The sequence below is a fragment of the Cydia amplana genome, chromosome 1, assembly GCF_948474715.1.
Source record: "Cydia amplana chromosome 1, ilCydAmpl1.1, whole genome shotgun sequence".
NCBI classification, from domain to species: Eukaryota; Metazoa; Arthropoda; class Insecta; order Lepidoptera; family Tortricidae; genus Cydia; species Cydia amplana.
Window position 1 is genome coordinate 27859132 of NC_086069.1, and position 16037 is coordinate 27875168.

Below are 16037 nucleotides of genomic sequence, written 5' to 3' on the forward strand. Positions count from 1 at the left end.
TGAGTATTTTTGGAATAGGAAACGTAGGTAACTGCTTTTTGATCGCTCTTAGCGATAAGACCGCCTCTTGTCTGCCTCTATGTCACTTCTTGTGTTTTTTTTCCTTAAACTGTATAATTTACTGAAGTCTGCTGAATGCAAGTGTACCTATGGCATGCTAGCATGTGTGAGTTAAGGTGACAGTCCATTTCCAACCGCAGGTGCACTTCTGTCAGTTTTACTATGGAAATTGACAGTAACAGCGACGCGTTCAGTACCAGTAGTGCAGCTGCGGTCACAAATGGAATGTTACCCTTACAAATATTTATTAATTTAATTTTTTAACAAGCTGATACGTCTGCGAGTGATGCTCCAATTTTTTTTAGACTTTTTCCATTTTTTCCTTTAATATAAAATATTGATTAATTTGTTATTCATTGTCATTTTAAAATTTTATACTAACACTAGGTTATAATATAAATTTGATTTGATGATTATATAATCTTATACCTTGACATACATTTTTGACTTTTTATATGTTTTCCGAGCAAAGCTCGGTCTCCCAGATATTATATAGTTTTACTAACCAAGCTAAATGGCAAAATCCTGAAATAAATTGAATTGAATAAAAAGTTTACAAATTATACAATCTTATCTATCTTAACTGAAATAGAAATTGGTAGTCCGTATCACTATAAAACTCCGAGAACCTACATTAACTTACAATGTTAGTAGTTTAAGACGCCGTAGAGATTGGCAAGCAGGCGAGTGATATTACAAGCTTGGCTTTATGTCCTAGATGCTAAAGTGACAGGTTGATTAGATAAATCGTCTATTAATCCTGCTTTTGTAACAATTTTGTAACAACAATGATCGGTTGGACAAATTGGCGAAATCGAGCTGTAATTTTAGTATCTGGATGCACTTTTTCTTTACATAATACGTTGCTATGGTTACGGTCGTCTGGGTCACTCTTAAAACCCTTATTTTATGGTATTTAAAATCTTTTGTATGGACCGTCACAACCCAAAACTTGTTTGAAAATCTGGGGACACTTTTTTTATTGTTTCAATCAATATAGTCCTCGTAATTCTGAGTCGAAATATCCCAAAAGTTGTTAGTTTACCGAAAAAAGGAAAAATGGCAAGTACACTTTCTTCTGAACCCCTCTATTCTTGTACAACATAGGTTCAAATACATGTTCAATATAATTTCACCAACGCAACGCATTCCCGAATAACCCGTGATAAAATACATCTCGCTCTGTATCCTGCAGACGCGGACAAATGATTGATGTCCAACTCTGCCTGATGAAATGCCCAACTGTGCTTAAATAAATAACTTGTATATAATAAATGACCGGACAAGAATTGGCTTCCTGTTTGTATGCCGTTTTTATTTAAAGTTGGAGGGGAGACTGGGGAAATTTGAGCCTCGGAGAAACTTGGACTCCTAAATTATAGTTATTTTTGAATAGAGTAGGATCGAGTACTAACCAGTCAAATCAGCTACTCTTTAGTAGCTTTTTGTAGTTTGGACAAATTTTGTCTAGTGTATGATATCTAGTTCAGTTTATATTCTAGTATATTTATGGAACGTCAAAACGACTTATTACTATGAAGTTAAACCCCATTTAGACGGATCAAGAAATTGCATGCGATGTATATTCGCTACTGTTATTATGTACTGAACACACGGTCTTCTGTTTTACACCCCCGAGAACCCTCCGTATCATCCCCCTGGGCTTATATATTTACCAGTTACATTGTAGTATTTGGTCGATCATTGTATTTTGTAGTTAGCAATGTATCGAAAATTGCGCTGTGTAAATGGGGCTTTAGTCTGGGAACCGAAACCGGTGACTTCACGATCCACCTCGTTTTAATGAGTTTTTGTTCATTTTAAAGTAATTTATAGGTAGTCCAAAATTCCAAATGTTCATGTCAAGGAAATTACGTTGGGCTCGCTGTCTTGATGAAATACCCATCAACTATCCTTAAATAAATAACTTGTGTTGTGTATAATAAATGACGGACAGGTATTGGCTTCCTGTTTGTTTGTTGTTTCTATTTAAAGTTGCAGGGGAAATGATCCAAAGGGAGAAAGGTAGGGTCTAGGGTCAAGGCGGGAACAGTGGCTCAGTCGCCCAAATATTGCTCTATACTGTAGCACCCTCGCGGGTTAGAATAATCATTGATTACAGAGTGTTTTTGCTTAACTACGCTGTCAAAAACAGAATATTACAGCTAAGTGACCTATTGGAATATATATTTTATATTTATACGCAATTTCTTAAACTTTGTAATTTGCCGGTACAAAGTTTCCCATTTAATAAAGTATGTTCGGTCCCCAAAATTCTTCCAAAATTTTATCTTAAGATTTTCGTATTTTCGTGTTAGTACTTCGAACTCTTTGGATTCTTATACTCGGATTATCCGAAAAAGGTACAGAAAAATTTCTTAATCTGACTGATAATGTGTTTCAAAATTCTAACCGTCAGTTAAAATCTGACGGGTTAAGAAAATGCGTACAAATAATTGTCAGATTAAGGAAGACAATTATAGCATCAAGTTGGACGAAACTAACCAAATCCATAATCTACTTAACGATTTTTTTAACTGCCTACTAACCCGCCCCCACCAACCATCAATATACTAGACGGCTAAAGTGATTAAGGTAGATTTCACGGGTAGCAAAATATCACTCATATCTTAATTTGACACGCTCGTGTAGCTGCAAACCCCGCTTACCATTGTCTGTATTGTATAAAAGCTAGAATTCCCTGTTACGAAACATATAAGAACCAATCCATTAATAAGTATAACCCGTAAAATGCTCAAAGCTTGATCCGCGGGTATATTTACAGATTTATTATTGTACGGAGCGTGTATGTAGCACACGGAAACATCCGCCCGATCGCCACATGGCTCTGTACTGTATAGTGATGTGAAACTTTTCCCCATTTCCCCTTTTTTCAGGCCAATTCGTACACTGACATCAGAATGATATTTGATACATATTACTTAGTTATCGTGCGTCTCTAATCGCCAATACATGTACGGACACGTACGAGCGAAATGCAACTGAATACATTAGTAGAAGTTTAATATTTAAATATTAATATAAATTCATTTTACGGTATACCTTACGGCTGTATAGACAGTACAGAGCCCGTACCACGAATTATTGACAGTGTCAAAACTGACATAAACGCTTTCGAGAACATAATTTACTTTCTATACATCTCGCTTGCACTAATATGCGAGTACGAGCGAGACGCATAGAAAGTAAATTATGTTCTCGATGGTGTTTATGTCAGTGCCAAACTGGTGGTAATGGTACTGGACTTTCGGGAAAAACACTAAAATTACGTTTTATATTGTGTTATTATCTTTTCCCTCCTTATTCATGAAACATAAAAACGCCTATTTAATTGTGTCTCTACTTAAACAGATAAATGTCCAAGTGACGGATAATGACTAATTAATTTGAAACCATTTCTTTTAAAAGGAAACAATTCATTAATAATCCTTAAGTCTCAAAAGCTTTTCTTGGCAAAAAAATGAGTTCAAGCCTTGTTTGCGTGTAATATAGGTAGATAAATATTTTCAAAAAATACTTTAATAGTAAAAGTACACGACGTTTAATATTGGACATCGGTTTTTGGAAAGAGACAATTGCCTATTATAGGAAAACAAGAGCTTGCGACATATTCTAGTAGGTTGTGTTTAAAATAATGATTCTGATTCTTTTTATAAAAATAAAGATGTTTTTCTACTTCTGAACTTATAAATCACATGTTCAAACAGTGTGAAAACAATAACTAATAAAAATCAGATTTTTTCTTGTTTTAATACGTCAAACTCGTTTTCTGGCTAGAGTTTTAATTTTTCCCATACAAACGCGAAGAACCATGCTCCTTATGTTTGGGAATTATTCCCAGAAACATGGGAACGGGAAATTGCCCTAAACCCATCTCTAATAGCAATGCCCGATTCATATAAACAAGATAATCGTAATTATTCTCGGACGTTGCGTTCTATTTCGTAATGTTATTACTAACTCTCTGATCTACACCGTGGTATGTAGTAGACCGACAAAACTTAAACATGCGTTGAACGCATAGGAGTTAAGTTTTTTAAACACTGGCTATTAAAATTAAAACTTAAACATCCGCTTCTCATAGATTTAGACTTTTTTGAGTTACCTACTATCACAATCTCACTCAGAATAGTGACTAAAATCATCCAACTACCTATACCGTAAAATGGGGTGAGTAGGGTTCGCGGGTAGAGTTGGGTTATGAATGGGGAGAGAAGGGATGAAAGGGGGGTGAGATGGGTTTTTAAGGCTACTGCTACAAAAATAATGTATTCCAATTTAAAATGAAGCTATAGTAATAAAAAAAAATCGATCCAACTATCTTCCAAAATCACCTTTGTATGAAAACCCAACTCACCCCAAATACGAGGGACTACGGGGTGAGGTGTGATTTCCTGTTTATCGTCTAAGTTATGAAATGGAACTACCCAAAATAAAATAAAAACTAAATAAAATACAAACGTCCGGAACACTTATTATACATATACACCATTCAGTTTGCATGTAAAAATGTTATCGAGGTTTGAATGTCAGTTTTGCACCTACTCACCCCATTATACGGTAGTCCAAAAGCTCCCAGCCATGTTCCAAAATTAACTCAAATATTTCCGTTTAGGTGGAACTATTCTTTGACTAAATTAGTTCTAAAGCTAAGTATTTCGGAGGCGGCGGTTCTATAGCTAAATAAGGTCAACGTCCATGTGCTCTACATGCCAATGCCCAATAGATGACGCCCTGCTGTCACCTCTATTGACAATGACATGTACCTACTGGGACCTTCACGAGCACTAGTACGTTTACCTTATACTACTTAGAAAAAAAAACTTATATCTTGAGAACTGTCAATGTCAATCAATAGAAAAATGTGGTTACTGCCTTTCAACTTTGAGTGGCAGTGTGAGATACGATACGTGATTTTTTCAAAGTAGTGCCGATTTGTATAAGTAAATGGAAGAAAAACGCTTACGAAACTAAATAGAACATTGCTAATTATGCTTAATTACGTGTTTAACTTGTGGACCATAGTTGTAATACCTGATTACCTATAGTTGGGTAGGTAAGTTGGGTAAAAACTTTAACGTTATTCGATCATAAAAAAATGCGAAATATAAACTCGGAATAAGAGTTGTTGGATAAACTTTATACGGCACTTCTCTAATTAGCCATCGGTAGCGATAATTAAAATCTGCAGTGAACACGATGTATAAGTATGCGCTTTATGCGGGGAAAGAAATATGGTACAATTTTCAATATTTTATGCCAGTTTCCATTGGGATAAACTACCAGGCATTCGTAATGAATGAGCGTATATTTATTTTTCCTATGTTGCGGAAAGTGCCATTTAATGATTGCAACGACAAATTAAATGTGTATTTACATACTTTAGTAGTGTTTATTAAATAAGTTTAATTTATATAAAATTAAAAAGTTAAAAACCGGCCAAGTGCGAGTCGGACTCGCGCACGGAGGGTTCCGCACCATCAACAAAAAATAGAGCAAAAAAAAACGTGTTTGTTGTATGGGAGCCCCCCTTAAATATTTATTTTATTTTATTTTTAGTATTTGTTGTTATAGCGGCAACAGAGATACATCATTTGTGAAAATTTCAACTGTCTAGCTATCGCGGTTCATGAGATACAGCCTGGTGACAGACGGACGGACGGACGGACGGACGGACGGACAGCGAAGTCTTAGTAATAGGGTCCCGTTTTTTACCCTTTGGGTACGGAACCCTAAAAATGAAACCGCATACGAGTCATGTAATAGATTACTCTATACAGTCTATTCTATACCCTATATTCAAAATGATTATACGTCTTAGAATGTATTGGATCCCATACATTCTCGACTCTTTTCTTTCCGCAGCCGCACAGACTCTATGACCCTCTTTGAACAATGTCGGTAAAAATTCTATTAACACATTCATTGCCACCAAGCCAAACAAGACATCCGCGCCAGCGGGCTCAGCACGGTTCCATTTTTATCGACTATCACTATGCCCGTCACTTTCGCACTTACATACTTGTTAGAACGTCACAGGCATGGTGATAAACGATAAAATAGCGACCGTGCTACTAGGGCTGGCCACATAAATTTCGTCATATAAAGCATTACGATCGATGTCTTTTGGCCTGGGAACGAAATCATAAAATACCCGATAGTCGGGTTTTCGGAACTGAATGTGTTAAACAAGCACGCATATGCTGAACATTTTACATACCTAAGTAGTAGGTCGTCAATTTAATTTTCTTCAACACCTTTATGACGTCAAACGGCTAAGCTTGACGTTCAAGTCCGTATAATTTCCTCATCAAGTAGATCTAATCTGGCAATGTTGACAGTGTATATAGACAATGTATACATATATACCAAATTTCATCTCAAGCGGTACGGTTTAAGCATGAAAATGTAACAGACGGACAGACAGAGTTAGGTACTTTCTCATTTATAACATGTATTAGTAGCGATTCAGGCATCTTCTCGTCAGAATAATATAAAGCAATATGTATTAGCACTATGAAAAATAAGTTTTACATATAAAAAATATATGAGCAAAATAGCTATGTATAGCTATCATAACGCGGTAATTTCAAAATACACGCCCGTAAACGTGAGATTACTTACCCCATATTACTCTGAATAAATACCACTACCACTTTTTAGTTAAAAATATAAAAAGTGTATTATAATAAGTTTAAGCATCCTCTACGCTTATTTATGGACTCATTTTGCTGGCGGCTACTTTTCCGTGATGTACTATAATATTTTAACGTTGAACAAATTTTCTCGGAGAAATTTACAGGGACGTGGAATTCAGAGCGAATCTAGGTTAATTTTTATTACATAACTACTCTGGAACTTCAAATGAACTATTGTATTTTCTTTTAAGAGACGCTACAACACTAGAAAACCAATGAATATAAAATGGTTTGTAACATATGTATAAGAAACTACTTACCTACAGTAAACAACTTATTAGTATTAACATAAGTGTACTCGTATGATAAAACATAACAAAATATGGGAATATATAATACAAAAGAAGTACTAAAATGGCCGGGTATTATTAGGCACTTACACGTACCTACTTATCAAAAGTAATAATCAAAAAGCAATAAGTGTATTCTACTTAGTGGCCGGACGTATGCCCATTTCTATGTAAATATATATCCTCTATAGAATTAGGGTAGTCCGTAAAGTGATTCGCTATTTTCTTTTGCGATTTTGTTCATTTTATTTTTTATAAAACAAGCGCAACCTCATCGAGTTGAAGCGCGTTAAGATGTTCTTTATGATTAGGTACTAAATACTAATGTTGATGATGATGACTTGTGTAAAAGTTGTAAAACCTGTGAAGAAAATGTCGGCAGTTAAATTGTAAGCATTTTTGATGCTCTATGAAACAAAATTTAACCAAATGTTTTTTTTTGTCTACAGATTTCCCTCGAGTCGAAGTGGGCCCAGAAAATCCGCTGCGAGTAGAACTCGACGGCAGCGCCACCATGGAGTGCAAAGTTGACGCCAAACCGAAAGTCAACTCCGTGACCTGGATGAGAAACGGAAAATTTATATCCAACTCCTTCACACACACCATCCAGGGCGTGACTGTGCAGGACGCAGGCAAATACTCCTGCTCCGCCGACAACGGGCTTGGGCGCTCCGGCGAGCGAGAAATCTTCGTCGATGTCCTATACCCACCCACTGTCACCGTCGAATCCAAAACCTTTGAGGCTGAAGAGGGCGGAACCGTCAAGATCCACTGCGAAGTCTCCGCCAACCCCGAACCCATATCCATAGAATGGACCATGGAGGGCAAACCAGACTTCAAACAGGACGGCAACGATTTACTGCTGACGCGCGTGAACGCCGACATGGCCGGCACGTACGTCTGCCGCGCCATCAACGTCATCTCCGCCACCAATGGGAAGCGAGTCGAGCGCGCCAGCAGCGCGTCTGTAGCTGTACTGGTGCGCCACAAGCCCGGGCCCGCACGCGTCAGCCCCGACCGACCAGTAGCACAGGAGGGCGCTGGTGTGACCCTCACTTGTATAGCGCGTCCGCCCGGCTGGCCCGCGCCCCAATACCGCTGGTTCCGCGACATCGACTCTGCCGACGCCAAACCCCAAGTGCTCGCTACTGGCAACAAATACACCATCCCGAGCGCGCATCTCGGGAGCGAGGGCGTCTACCACTGCCAGGCCACCAACGAGCTCGGCCACGGCGACCTCGCTTCCGTAACTCTCGAAGTCCACCAGCCCCCAAGATTCCAAGCCAAACTCCAGCCCCATATGACGAAGCCCTCCGGCGAACAAGACTTTGCCGTAACTTGCAGCGCGCTCGGCAAACCCCGCCCGAACGTCAAGTGGTACAAAGACAACTCCGAGATTAAACTCGACGGGAACTTGTACGAAGTCAAAACTGATATGACAGAGGGCAGAAACTCTGTTTACAATGTGCAGAGTACGCTGAGATTCTACGGGAAAACGCGACCGAGCACTAACGACCTACTGCCGGAGGATAGGGGCATATATTCCTGTACGTTCGAGAACGAAGTCAAGAAAGTCGAGTCCACTATGCATCTGCGGATAGAACGTAAGTTTTAATTATCTAGTTAGGCTGAAACTTGCACGCTCTCAACTTTTCATTGTGTCACTGTATGTTAAACTTTATAATTGCACTTGAAGTTTATATGTTACGAATAAATTAACTGCGCTGACGAGAATGCAATGAAATAAATTAGGAGGTCGATTCTGATTTAACAATCTGTTATAGTTTTGATACGACCTTGATGACTGTCTTGGTGATTGGCGCGCATCTCACCGATCTCACGCACGATTTTCACTATATTGCGTATGCACCAATCAGCGTGAGCGATCTTCAAGGTTGTGTCAAAATAAGATCAAAACCGTAACAATTTTTTTTTTTGGTTTGGATCGGGCTATATAGTTCTTGTGCTACCTAGCTAGTTCACAAATATTAAGCACAAATTAATTGGTACATTAATTTCTTTATTTTATGATGACATGATTGAGTCATGTTTTCTTACGCACTTATGTAATAACTTTTTCTCTTATTGCCCCCATGCATTAATTTGTATGCTTTTATTTAATAGTTACAATTATTTTTAACAGATGAACCAATACCCATCAAGCAACAGAAAAAGGTAGCATACGACGTGAAAGAAGTCGCTGAAATCTCATGCCGAGTGCAAGCGTACCCCAAGCCAGAATTCCAATGGTTCTACGGCTCAAACACGGCCCCGCTACAAATGTCTTCCGACGGACATTATGAAATAAACACTAGTACGGACAACAACGATTCCTACTTCAGCGTGCTTAAAATAAGAAATGTAAAACCGCAGGACTACGGCGATTATTACTGCAACGTGAAAAACTCGCTTGGCAGCGTTCGACCACAGATTAAATTACAACCTAAAGGCGCGCCCGAAACGCCTAAAGCGCTCACTAGTAAAAAAATCGGCCCCAGTTACGTGACTCTTCAATGGGAGGCTGGATTCGACGGGGGACTGTCAAGTACCAAATACTTCGTGAGATACAGGCGTGTGGGAGCCCCGGGCGCTCCGGGGGCTTCGGACTGCGTGGCTGAACGCACGGCGGCGCAGGACTGGATGGAGTATGACTGCGGGCGCTCCAATCCCTGCAATGTGACGCGGTTGGATCAACACAACACTTACTCTTTCAAGGTATGTTGACAATTATTTAAGTCTTTTCCATATGTACCTACTGTAAAGATTATTAAAAGCTTGGGCCTTCAGGTAAACTAAAAACAACATTAGAATCATGATAAAATGATTCATATACCTATACTACATACATTGAAAATGTTTAATGTCGCTCGCAAAAGTCCAGTCCGGTCAAGGGGATCAGAGTATTTTATTTTCGGATCAAAAGGCTGTAGGTATTATTTATAGTAAACAAGAAAATGCACAAAGAGTTATAAGATTAGGTAAAGCGGAAGAAATATGCTAGGCCCGTTCACAGAGTTAACTACTAGACTCCGCTGTTAAAGGCGTAAAGCCAGGAAATTAGAAAGGATCAAAAAATACGCCCCGTGAAACTTGTGACGGAAGAAGACGATCGCGCGGGTATTTACGTTTTACCTCAATAACTTTGAAAGTATACTTCTGATTATAATTTCGCTGGTCAAATCCCTCGGCTATATCACTAGCTAATTTATACTAAAGTGTCATTCTATGGAACTTGCTAACTATGTAAACAAAAGTCACTAGTAAATTCATCATACAAATACAATTTCAATATGGCGGTTTGTTTACATAGTTAGCAAGTTCCATAGAATGACACTTAAAAATTATACTGCTATGGAATGCAGGGTAACGACATACAAGTGAAAATAAATGTAAATTAGACATGTTTTCGTGATTTGTTCTATCGAGCCAACTTTAACCTTCGTAGGCAGGGCAGGGCCACTACCGACTAGGCTAGGAGGCAGTTTTTTATCATCACCATCCCACGCAGACGAAGTCGCTGGCAGCAGCTAGTACCTATAGGTACCTACCCAGTGTACCCAATAAGTAGAGACAGCGAGTTTAAAGGGTCCATTTAGTAGAAGTGATCTGGGGGCCCGCTTTGACTGAAATTCCGTATTCGTGCCCTCCGGGACATAGCGTACCCTGTATGTATGATTAATATCCTAGCCCTATCGAAACCAAATTACCAGGGGTATTTCGTTTGATTTATGTTTAGCTTATGTACAGTGTTAACGAGACAGATCAACAGAAATTCATCTACCGTAAAATAAACCTATTTTGCTCCCCACTGCATGACTCCACTGAGTAATCCAACAGTGGTCCAACAGTTTTATATATGAATATATATCACAGCCTTATTTAAGCGTTATAGGTAATTGATAATAGTGATGGCCTACTTTCAATCGGCATATATATGAACATACCTACAACAAGGGAGAACGGAATCCTAAAAATGAACTCCACGACGGGAATTGCACATGGCTTCGTTCGTGCACAAAGTTGTACACACAAAAAGGCCTGAATTAAAGACCTATTTATATAAAAAATTGCATGGGCAAAAGATCAATACCATTTTAATACGCGTAGCAAAATATTAAACAAGGCAGTTATTCCTAAACACAAAACTAAAGGATCATCATCAGTGCAGCAAAAATATGGAACAACCTGCCCCCACCTCTTCGACTTAACATGTCCCAGGAAACATCGTTTAAAGATAAATTGAGAACCGTGTTGCTTAAAAGGCAAATTAACTTTAATACTCCATATTCAGTGTACCTACCTATATAATTTACCTTATCAATTTATCTAGTAATGTCAATAAATAATTAAATTACTTACTTATTATTCTCTCTTTTTAAGCTTTTGCTCTTTACTTTTGTTTCGGTTAAGTCATTTTTTAAACCTATAAATAAATACAATATAGATTAATATAGTATAAGTTAGTACTTAGCAGTCGCCTTGTGTCACCGCCTCAATTCAACCGCCGCAGTAAAAGGCGGGGCTTCCAGCACATTAGCTGAGACTGTCCAATTGTCACGTAGAATGTAATTTCAGCTTATTAATACATATGTATACTATACTGTCTAGGTTAAGTATAGCTTAAGTGTGTAAAAATAATTGTAATTTAAAATCCTTCTTGTGGCAATAAATGCTTTATCTATCTATCTAACAATATAATAATTTCATAATTTCTAGAAATGTACAATATTGCTTGTCAAAAACAAAAGTGCGACTAAAATCGGAATGTTGTGTCATTGAAATTATTTTCGTATATCGTATCGTATCGTATTTCTGCCTTCGCACTCATACTCGTAATATAAACTAAACTAAATTTCCACACTTCAATTATCTTAACCGCAAGCGTCATTCTCGATCTGTGTTTTTAACTTTTCATCAATAAAATTGACAATGCCAGCGCTCGTATCAACGCCGCAGCAGTAATGCGGCTGAGGTCGCCATCCAAATGTAACTTTGATGATCAAAAATCACAATGTCAAGGTCAAAATTTTGATACATCGCTCTCAAATACAAGTAAAGAACTCAAAACCAATATATCAATGCCATCTAAACAGGCGAAATGTGCCCCATGTGTATATTCGTCCAATTCTCGCGAAATGGAACGAACTGGTAATTATGAATGATAGGTATCGAGGAGTTTTACAACTTTTCTGAAGGTTTATCGAGTATACCGGGTGAAATGGAATTAGGGTGCATTTTGAAAACATAAAATAATGAAAGGTACAGTTAGTTCATTATGTTATAGTATTTTATACAATCGTGATATAATGGAGAGCTTTTCAGTCGAGTACCGTGTTTAGGCAACGAAGCTTGCTGAGTTGCCTAAGTAAGGTACGAGATTGAAAAGCTTGATTATATCACTATTGTATACAATTCTACGAGTCAACAAAAAAAATACTTAAAACTAGTAGAAGAATCATACATGTAGGTAAAAAAACCAAAAGTATACAGCCGCGATACCTTCATACTCGTACGCGACCCGGCCCCCGCGCCCCGCGCCCCCCGGCCGGTTGGTCAACGACACCTTCTCGTAACTCATGAGGCCCTGGTAGTTGCTCCGCACTAAATTCAATTTTTAGACAGCTTTTGATTGGTCAATTTCATTATAATTGACTAAACTGTATCGAAATGAATATTATAGTTAACTAAACTGTATCGAAATGAATATTATAGTTGACTATACAATGAATATTATAGTTGAGTTGGGGTCCCATAGTGAAAAAAGTATGCGATTTCACTTTGGCATACGAAGTCTTAATTCAAGCATTGCAGTCGACGAGTAGAAAAAAATATATATCAGGGGCCCATTTTATAAAGCTACTATAGCCGATCAAACATGTTTGTCAGTAGAAAAAGGCGCGAAATTCAAATTTTCTATGGAATGATAACCCATCGCGCATACATTTTTTAAATATGCCGCTTTTTTCTACTGACGGATATGGCTTGACAGACTATAGTTACAATTTAGCAAAACCGGGAACACTATCCATTGTTCAAATAAAAAAATATTAACGTTAAAGCATTCCTGAGAAGTAACCCTACGTGGGATTTCAAGGTTTGTCCAATGGCTAAGATCACCCTGTATAGCCATTGGCCAAGGACGTGAATGTTGCTAGTTTATTACTGTAAACTTATAACTTGTAAAAAGGGGTCAAAGCTGTACCAGCTGAGTCACAAACATTCCGGAAAACGAGCGTCTTTCTTGAGAACAATATAAACTTATATGAAAACTATATTGCATCATGCAACTTTTAATAAGTAGAAGGTTTGAACATGCCTATTAAGATCTAGCAAGAAAATTAGGCTTCTACGTTCGTTTACTTTATGATGTCCACAGGAAAGACCCTTAACTCATACTAAAACAGTGTTAGACGCAGCCCCTGATGATGTGATTAACGATTTTATTTTCTTTTCCATCCGTATCGCTACCGACAGCATCTGACATATGCTTTCAAGGTAAACCATTTGAGCGTGCTGTTCATTCGTCTTTCGTTTTTGCCATTCACCATTCTCCTAACTGAGGCGAGACAGGAACAAGTCAACAATATTATGTCTCTTTCTTATAATACTAAGTAGAAAGAGTCGGGTTGTCGTTTCAATTAGGAGAATGTTTTGTGTTCGTTTGCTAAGTTTTGGACACGCTTGAGTATGTGCACTGGACGCGTGCGGCGACTTTTTGCAGCTACATATTATAATAATGCGTTTTATTTCGCTAGGTTTGGTAAAGCGGGTTAATTTCGTAGCGTGCCATATTTTTAGACCTTTAGATTTGCTAAATAAACAAGGATTGGACTGCAAAAAGACGCCCTGTGCAATCTTCCTGAACTTCCATCTCTTGTAACTAGGGTTTGCAATCCGGATCCGAAATGTATGAAATTATCCGGACCTGGATCCGGATCCGCGGATCTTCCCATACATTTCGGATCCGTCGTGCAAACCCTACTTGTAACATTGTCTTAGATGAAGGCAGAACTTACTTTTTCGTCGCACATTATTGACCTTTGCTAAGACCTGTTATTCCAGACATTTATCTCCCTCTTGCTTCAGGTGAAAGCCGTAAACACGAAAGGACAGAGCAACTATTCCAACGAGCTGACGGTGACCACCAAGGTGGACAAGATCCCTGCGCCGGAGCAGGTCACATACGAGCCGAGTTCCAGGACCGTGGCGTTCAGCGTCGGGGCCACTTGCTTACCGCTGGTGGGAGTCGCGGAGGCGATGCAGCCTAACCATCATTGGCAGGTGAGTTCCATTCACAAACTACCCTAATACGCAAAAAACCTCACGTTGCATTGGAAAACTTATTCGAATGCTAACTGGGGCGATTCTTAAGAGTATTATGTTGTAGTTTTTTGGTTTATGTCAAAATCCGATAAAATTTGATGTTGAATAATTTTACGGGTTATACTCACTTGTTTTAAGTCACTCGCGCGACATGTTTCAGACCTAGGCTCTCCGAAACATGTCGCGCGAGTGACTTAAAACAAGTGAGTCTAAAGTCTAAACCGTAAAATTATTCAATGTTAATATGTCTCACAACAGTTTAAATTTGATGTTTCCTATTTTTGTACAATATAAGCTCAATTTTACTGTTTGTCCTACAAAATCTTCGTCTAAGCTATGAAAACGTATGGTAGTTTCGTAACTCCACGGAAAATTATTTTTTTTTGACAGATTTCGGATTAATGCCGCCCAGAATGAGTTACCTACCTACGTTAAAATTTTATTTCACAACCTGTATTCAAACTTTCGGTGCTGACATTTTTTACTAACAGTTTTAATTGGCAAAATTCCTGCACCCAAACCAAAGTCCAAGAAACTTTTTAATGATGCCTAGCGAAATCAAACATGTTACAAGTAGGTATTACGCAAACTTCATAATATTATTTAAACAGAATGGAAAATAAAGAAAAATACATTTGGTTCCCAATCGCGAAAACAAAAAGTCACTGGAAAATCTATATTTACTCTACTGTAATTACTGAGTTATAGTTTGGTAATATGATATAAATGAGTGGGATCTAGTGATCCTTGGAGGATCCTCTTTTTAGGGTTCCGTACCCAAAGGGTAAAAAACGGGACCCTATTACTAAGACTTCGCTGTCCGTCCGTCCGCCCGCCCGTCCGTCCGTCCGTCTGTCACCAGGCTGTATCTCATGAACCGCAATAGCTAGACGCGCGAGTCCGACTCGCACTTGGCCGGTTTTTTGGTATAGCTACCTACTTACGGTTATCATTTAAAGTTTAAACAATACAAAAAGCGTTTTTAATTTTTTTATCTATCAAGAGCGTGCGTGTAAGATGCAGCATCGCCATATTGGTGTCAAGTGACACTTTCAAATTTTCAGGCCGCAAGGCAGGCCCTCCAAACCGCATGTCAATATAGTATATTGCGATCTAGGTCTTAATAGCTCCCGTATTTCCAGGTCCTAGACACAGTACCCCTCCGTCTGTCTGGCGCCGCGTCCACGGCCCAAGAGGCCGTCCTAGAGTCCCCGGCCCCCCGAGGCCCCCGACCCGAGGACCCGAACCCTCGCCTGCGGCTTAAGCTGTGTCTCCAGGTCAACCAGGAGGTCTGCAGCGACTACACTGAGGCTGACAGTAAGTTGTAATATTAGAACTTGATAAGCTTTAGTGAAATTTAACGTATTAGAACAAATTAAATTATTTTCGGAAAATGCCCCGATAGCAGAGGACGCTGGTTCGATTCCAGCCTGGGGCACTGGAGGCCTTGGTCACTTTTTCTTAGTATATGACATTTATTTAAAGTTTTGAAATTTAACGTATTTGACCAATCCCGTTTCGCCGCGATCAGAATGACAAAACCAAAAGCTCGTTGTCTTCTGGGCTATAACCGCGAAAATCGAAGTTAGCAAATAGTGGGCGTTTTTCTCTGTCACTCTGATTACCACTTTATTGGAGTAAAAGA

At 38.7% G+C, this 16037-nt stretch overlaps 1 protein-coding gene across 1 annotated transcript in view; it reads left to right on the forward strand.

Moving 5' to 3' along the window:
* Positions 1-16037, forward strand: part of LOC134652375 (hemicentin-2) — a 144597-nt gene that overhangs the window by 115481 nt on the left and 13079 nt on the right. The window contains exons 5-8 of the mRNA XM_063507553.1: positions 7519-8673; positions 9213-9784; positions 14156-14350; positions 15535-15709. Of these exons, the coding sequence (XP_063363623.1) occupies positions 7519-8673; positions 9213-9784; positions 14156-14350; positions 15535-15709 (2097 nt within the window). The remainder of the gene's footprint in view (positions 1-7518; positions 8674-9212; positions 9785-14155; positions 14351-15534; positions 15710-16037) is intronic.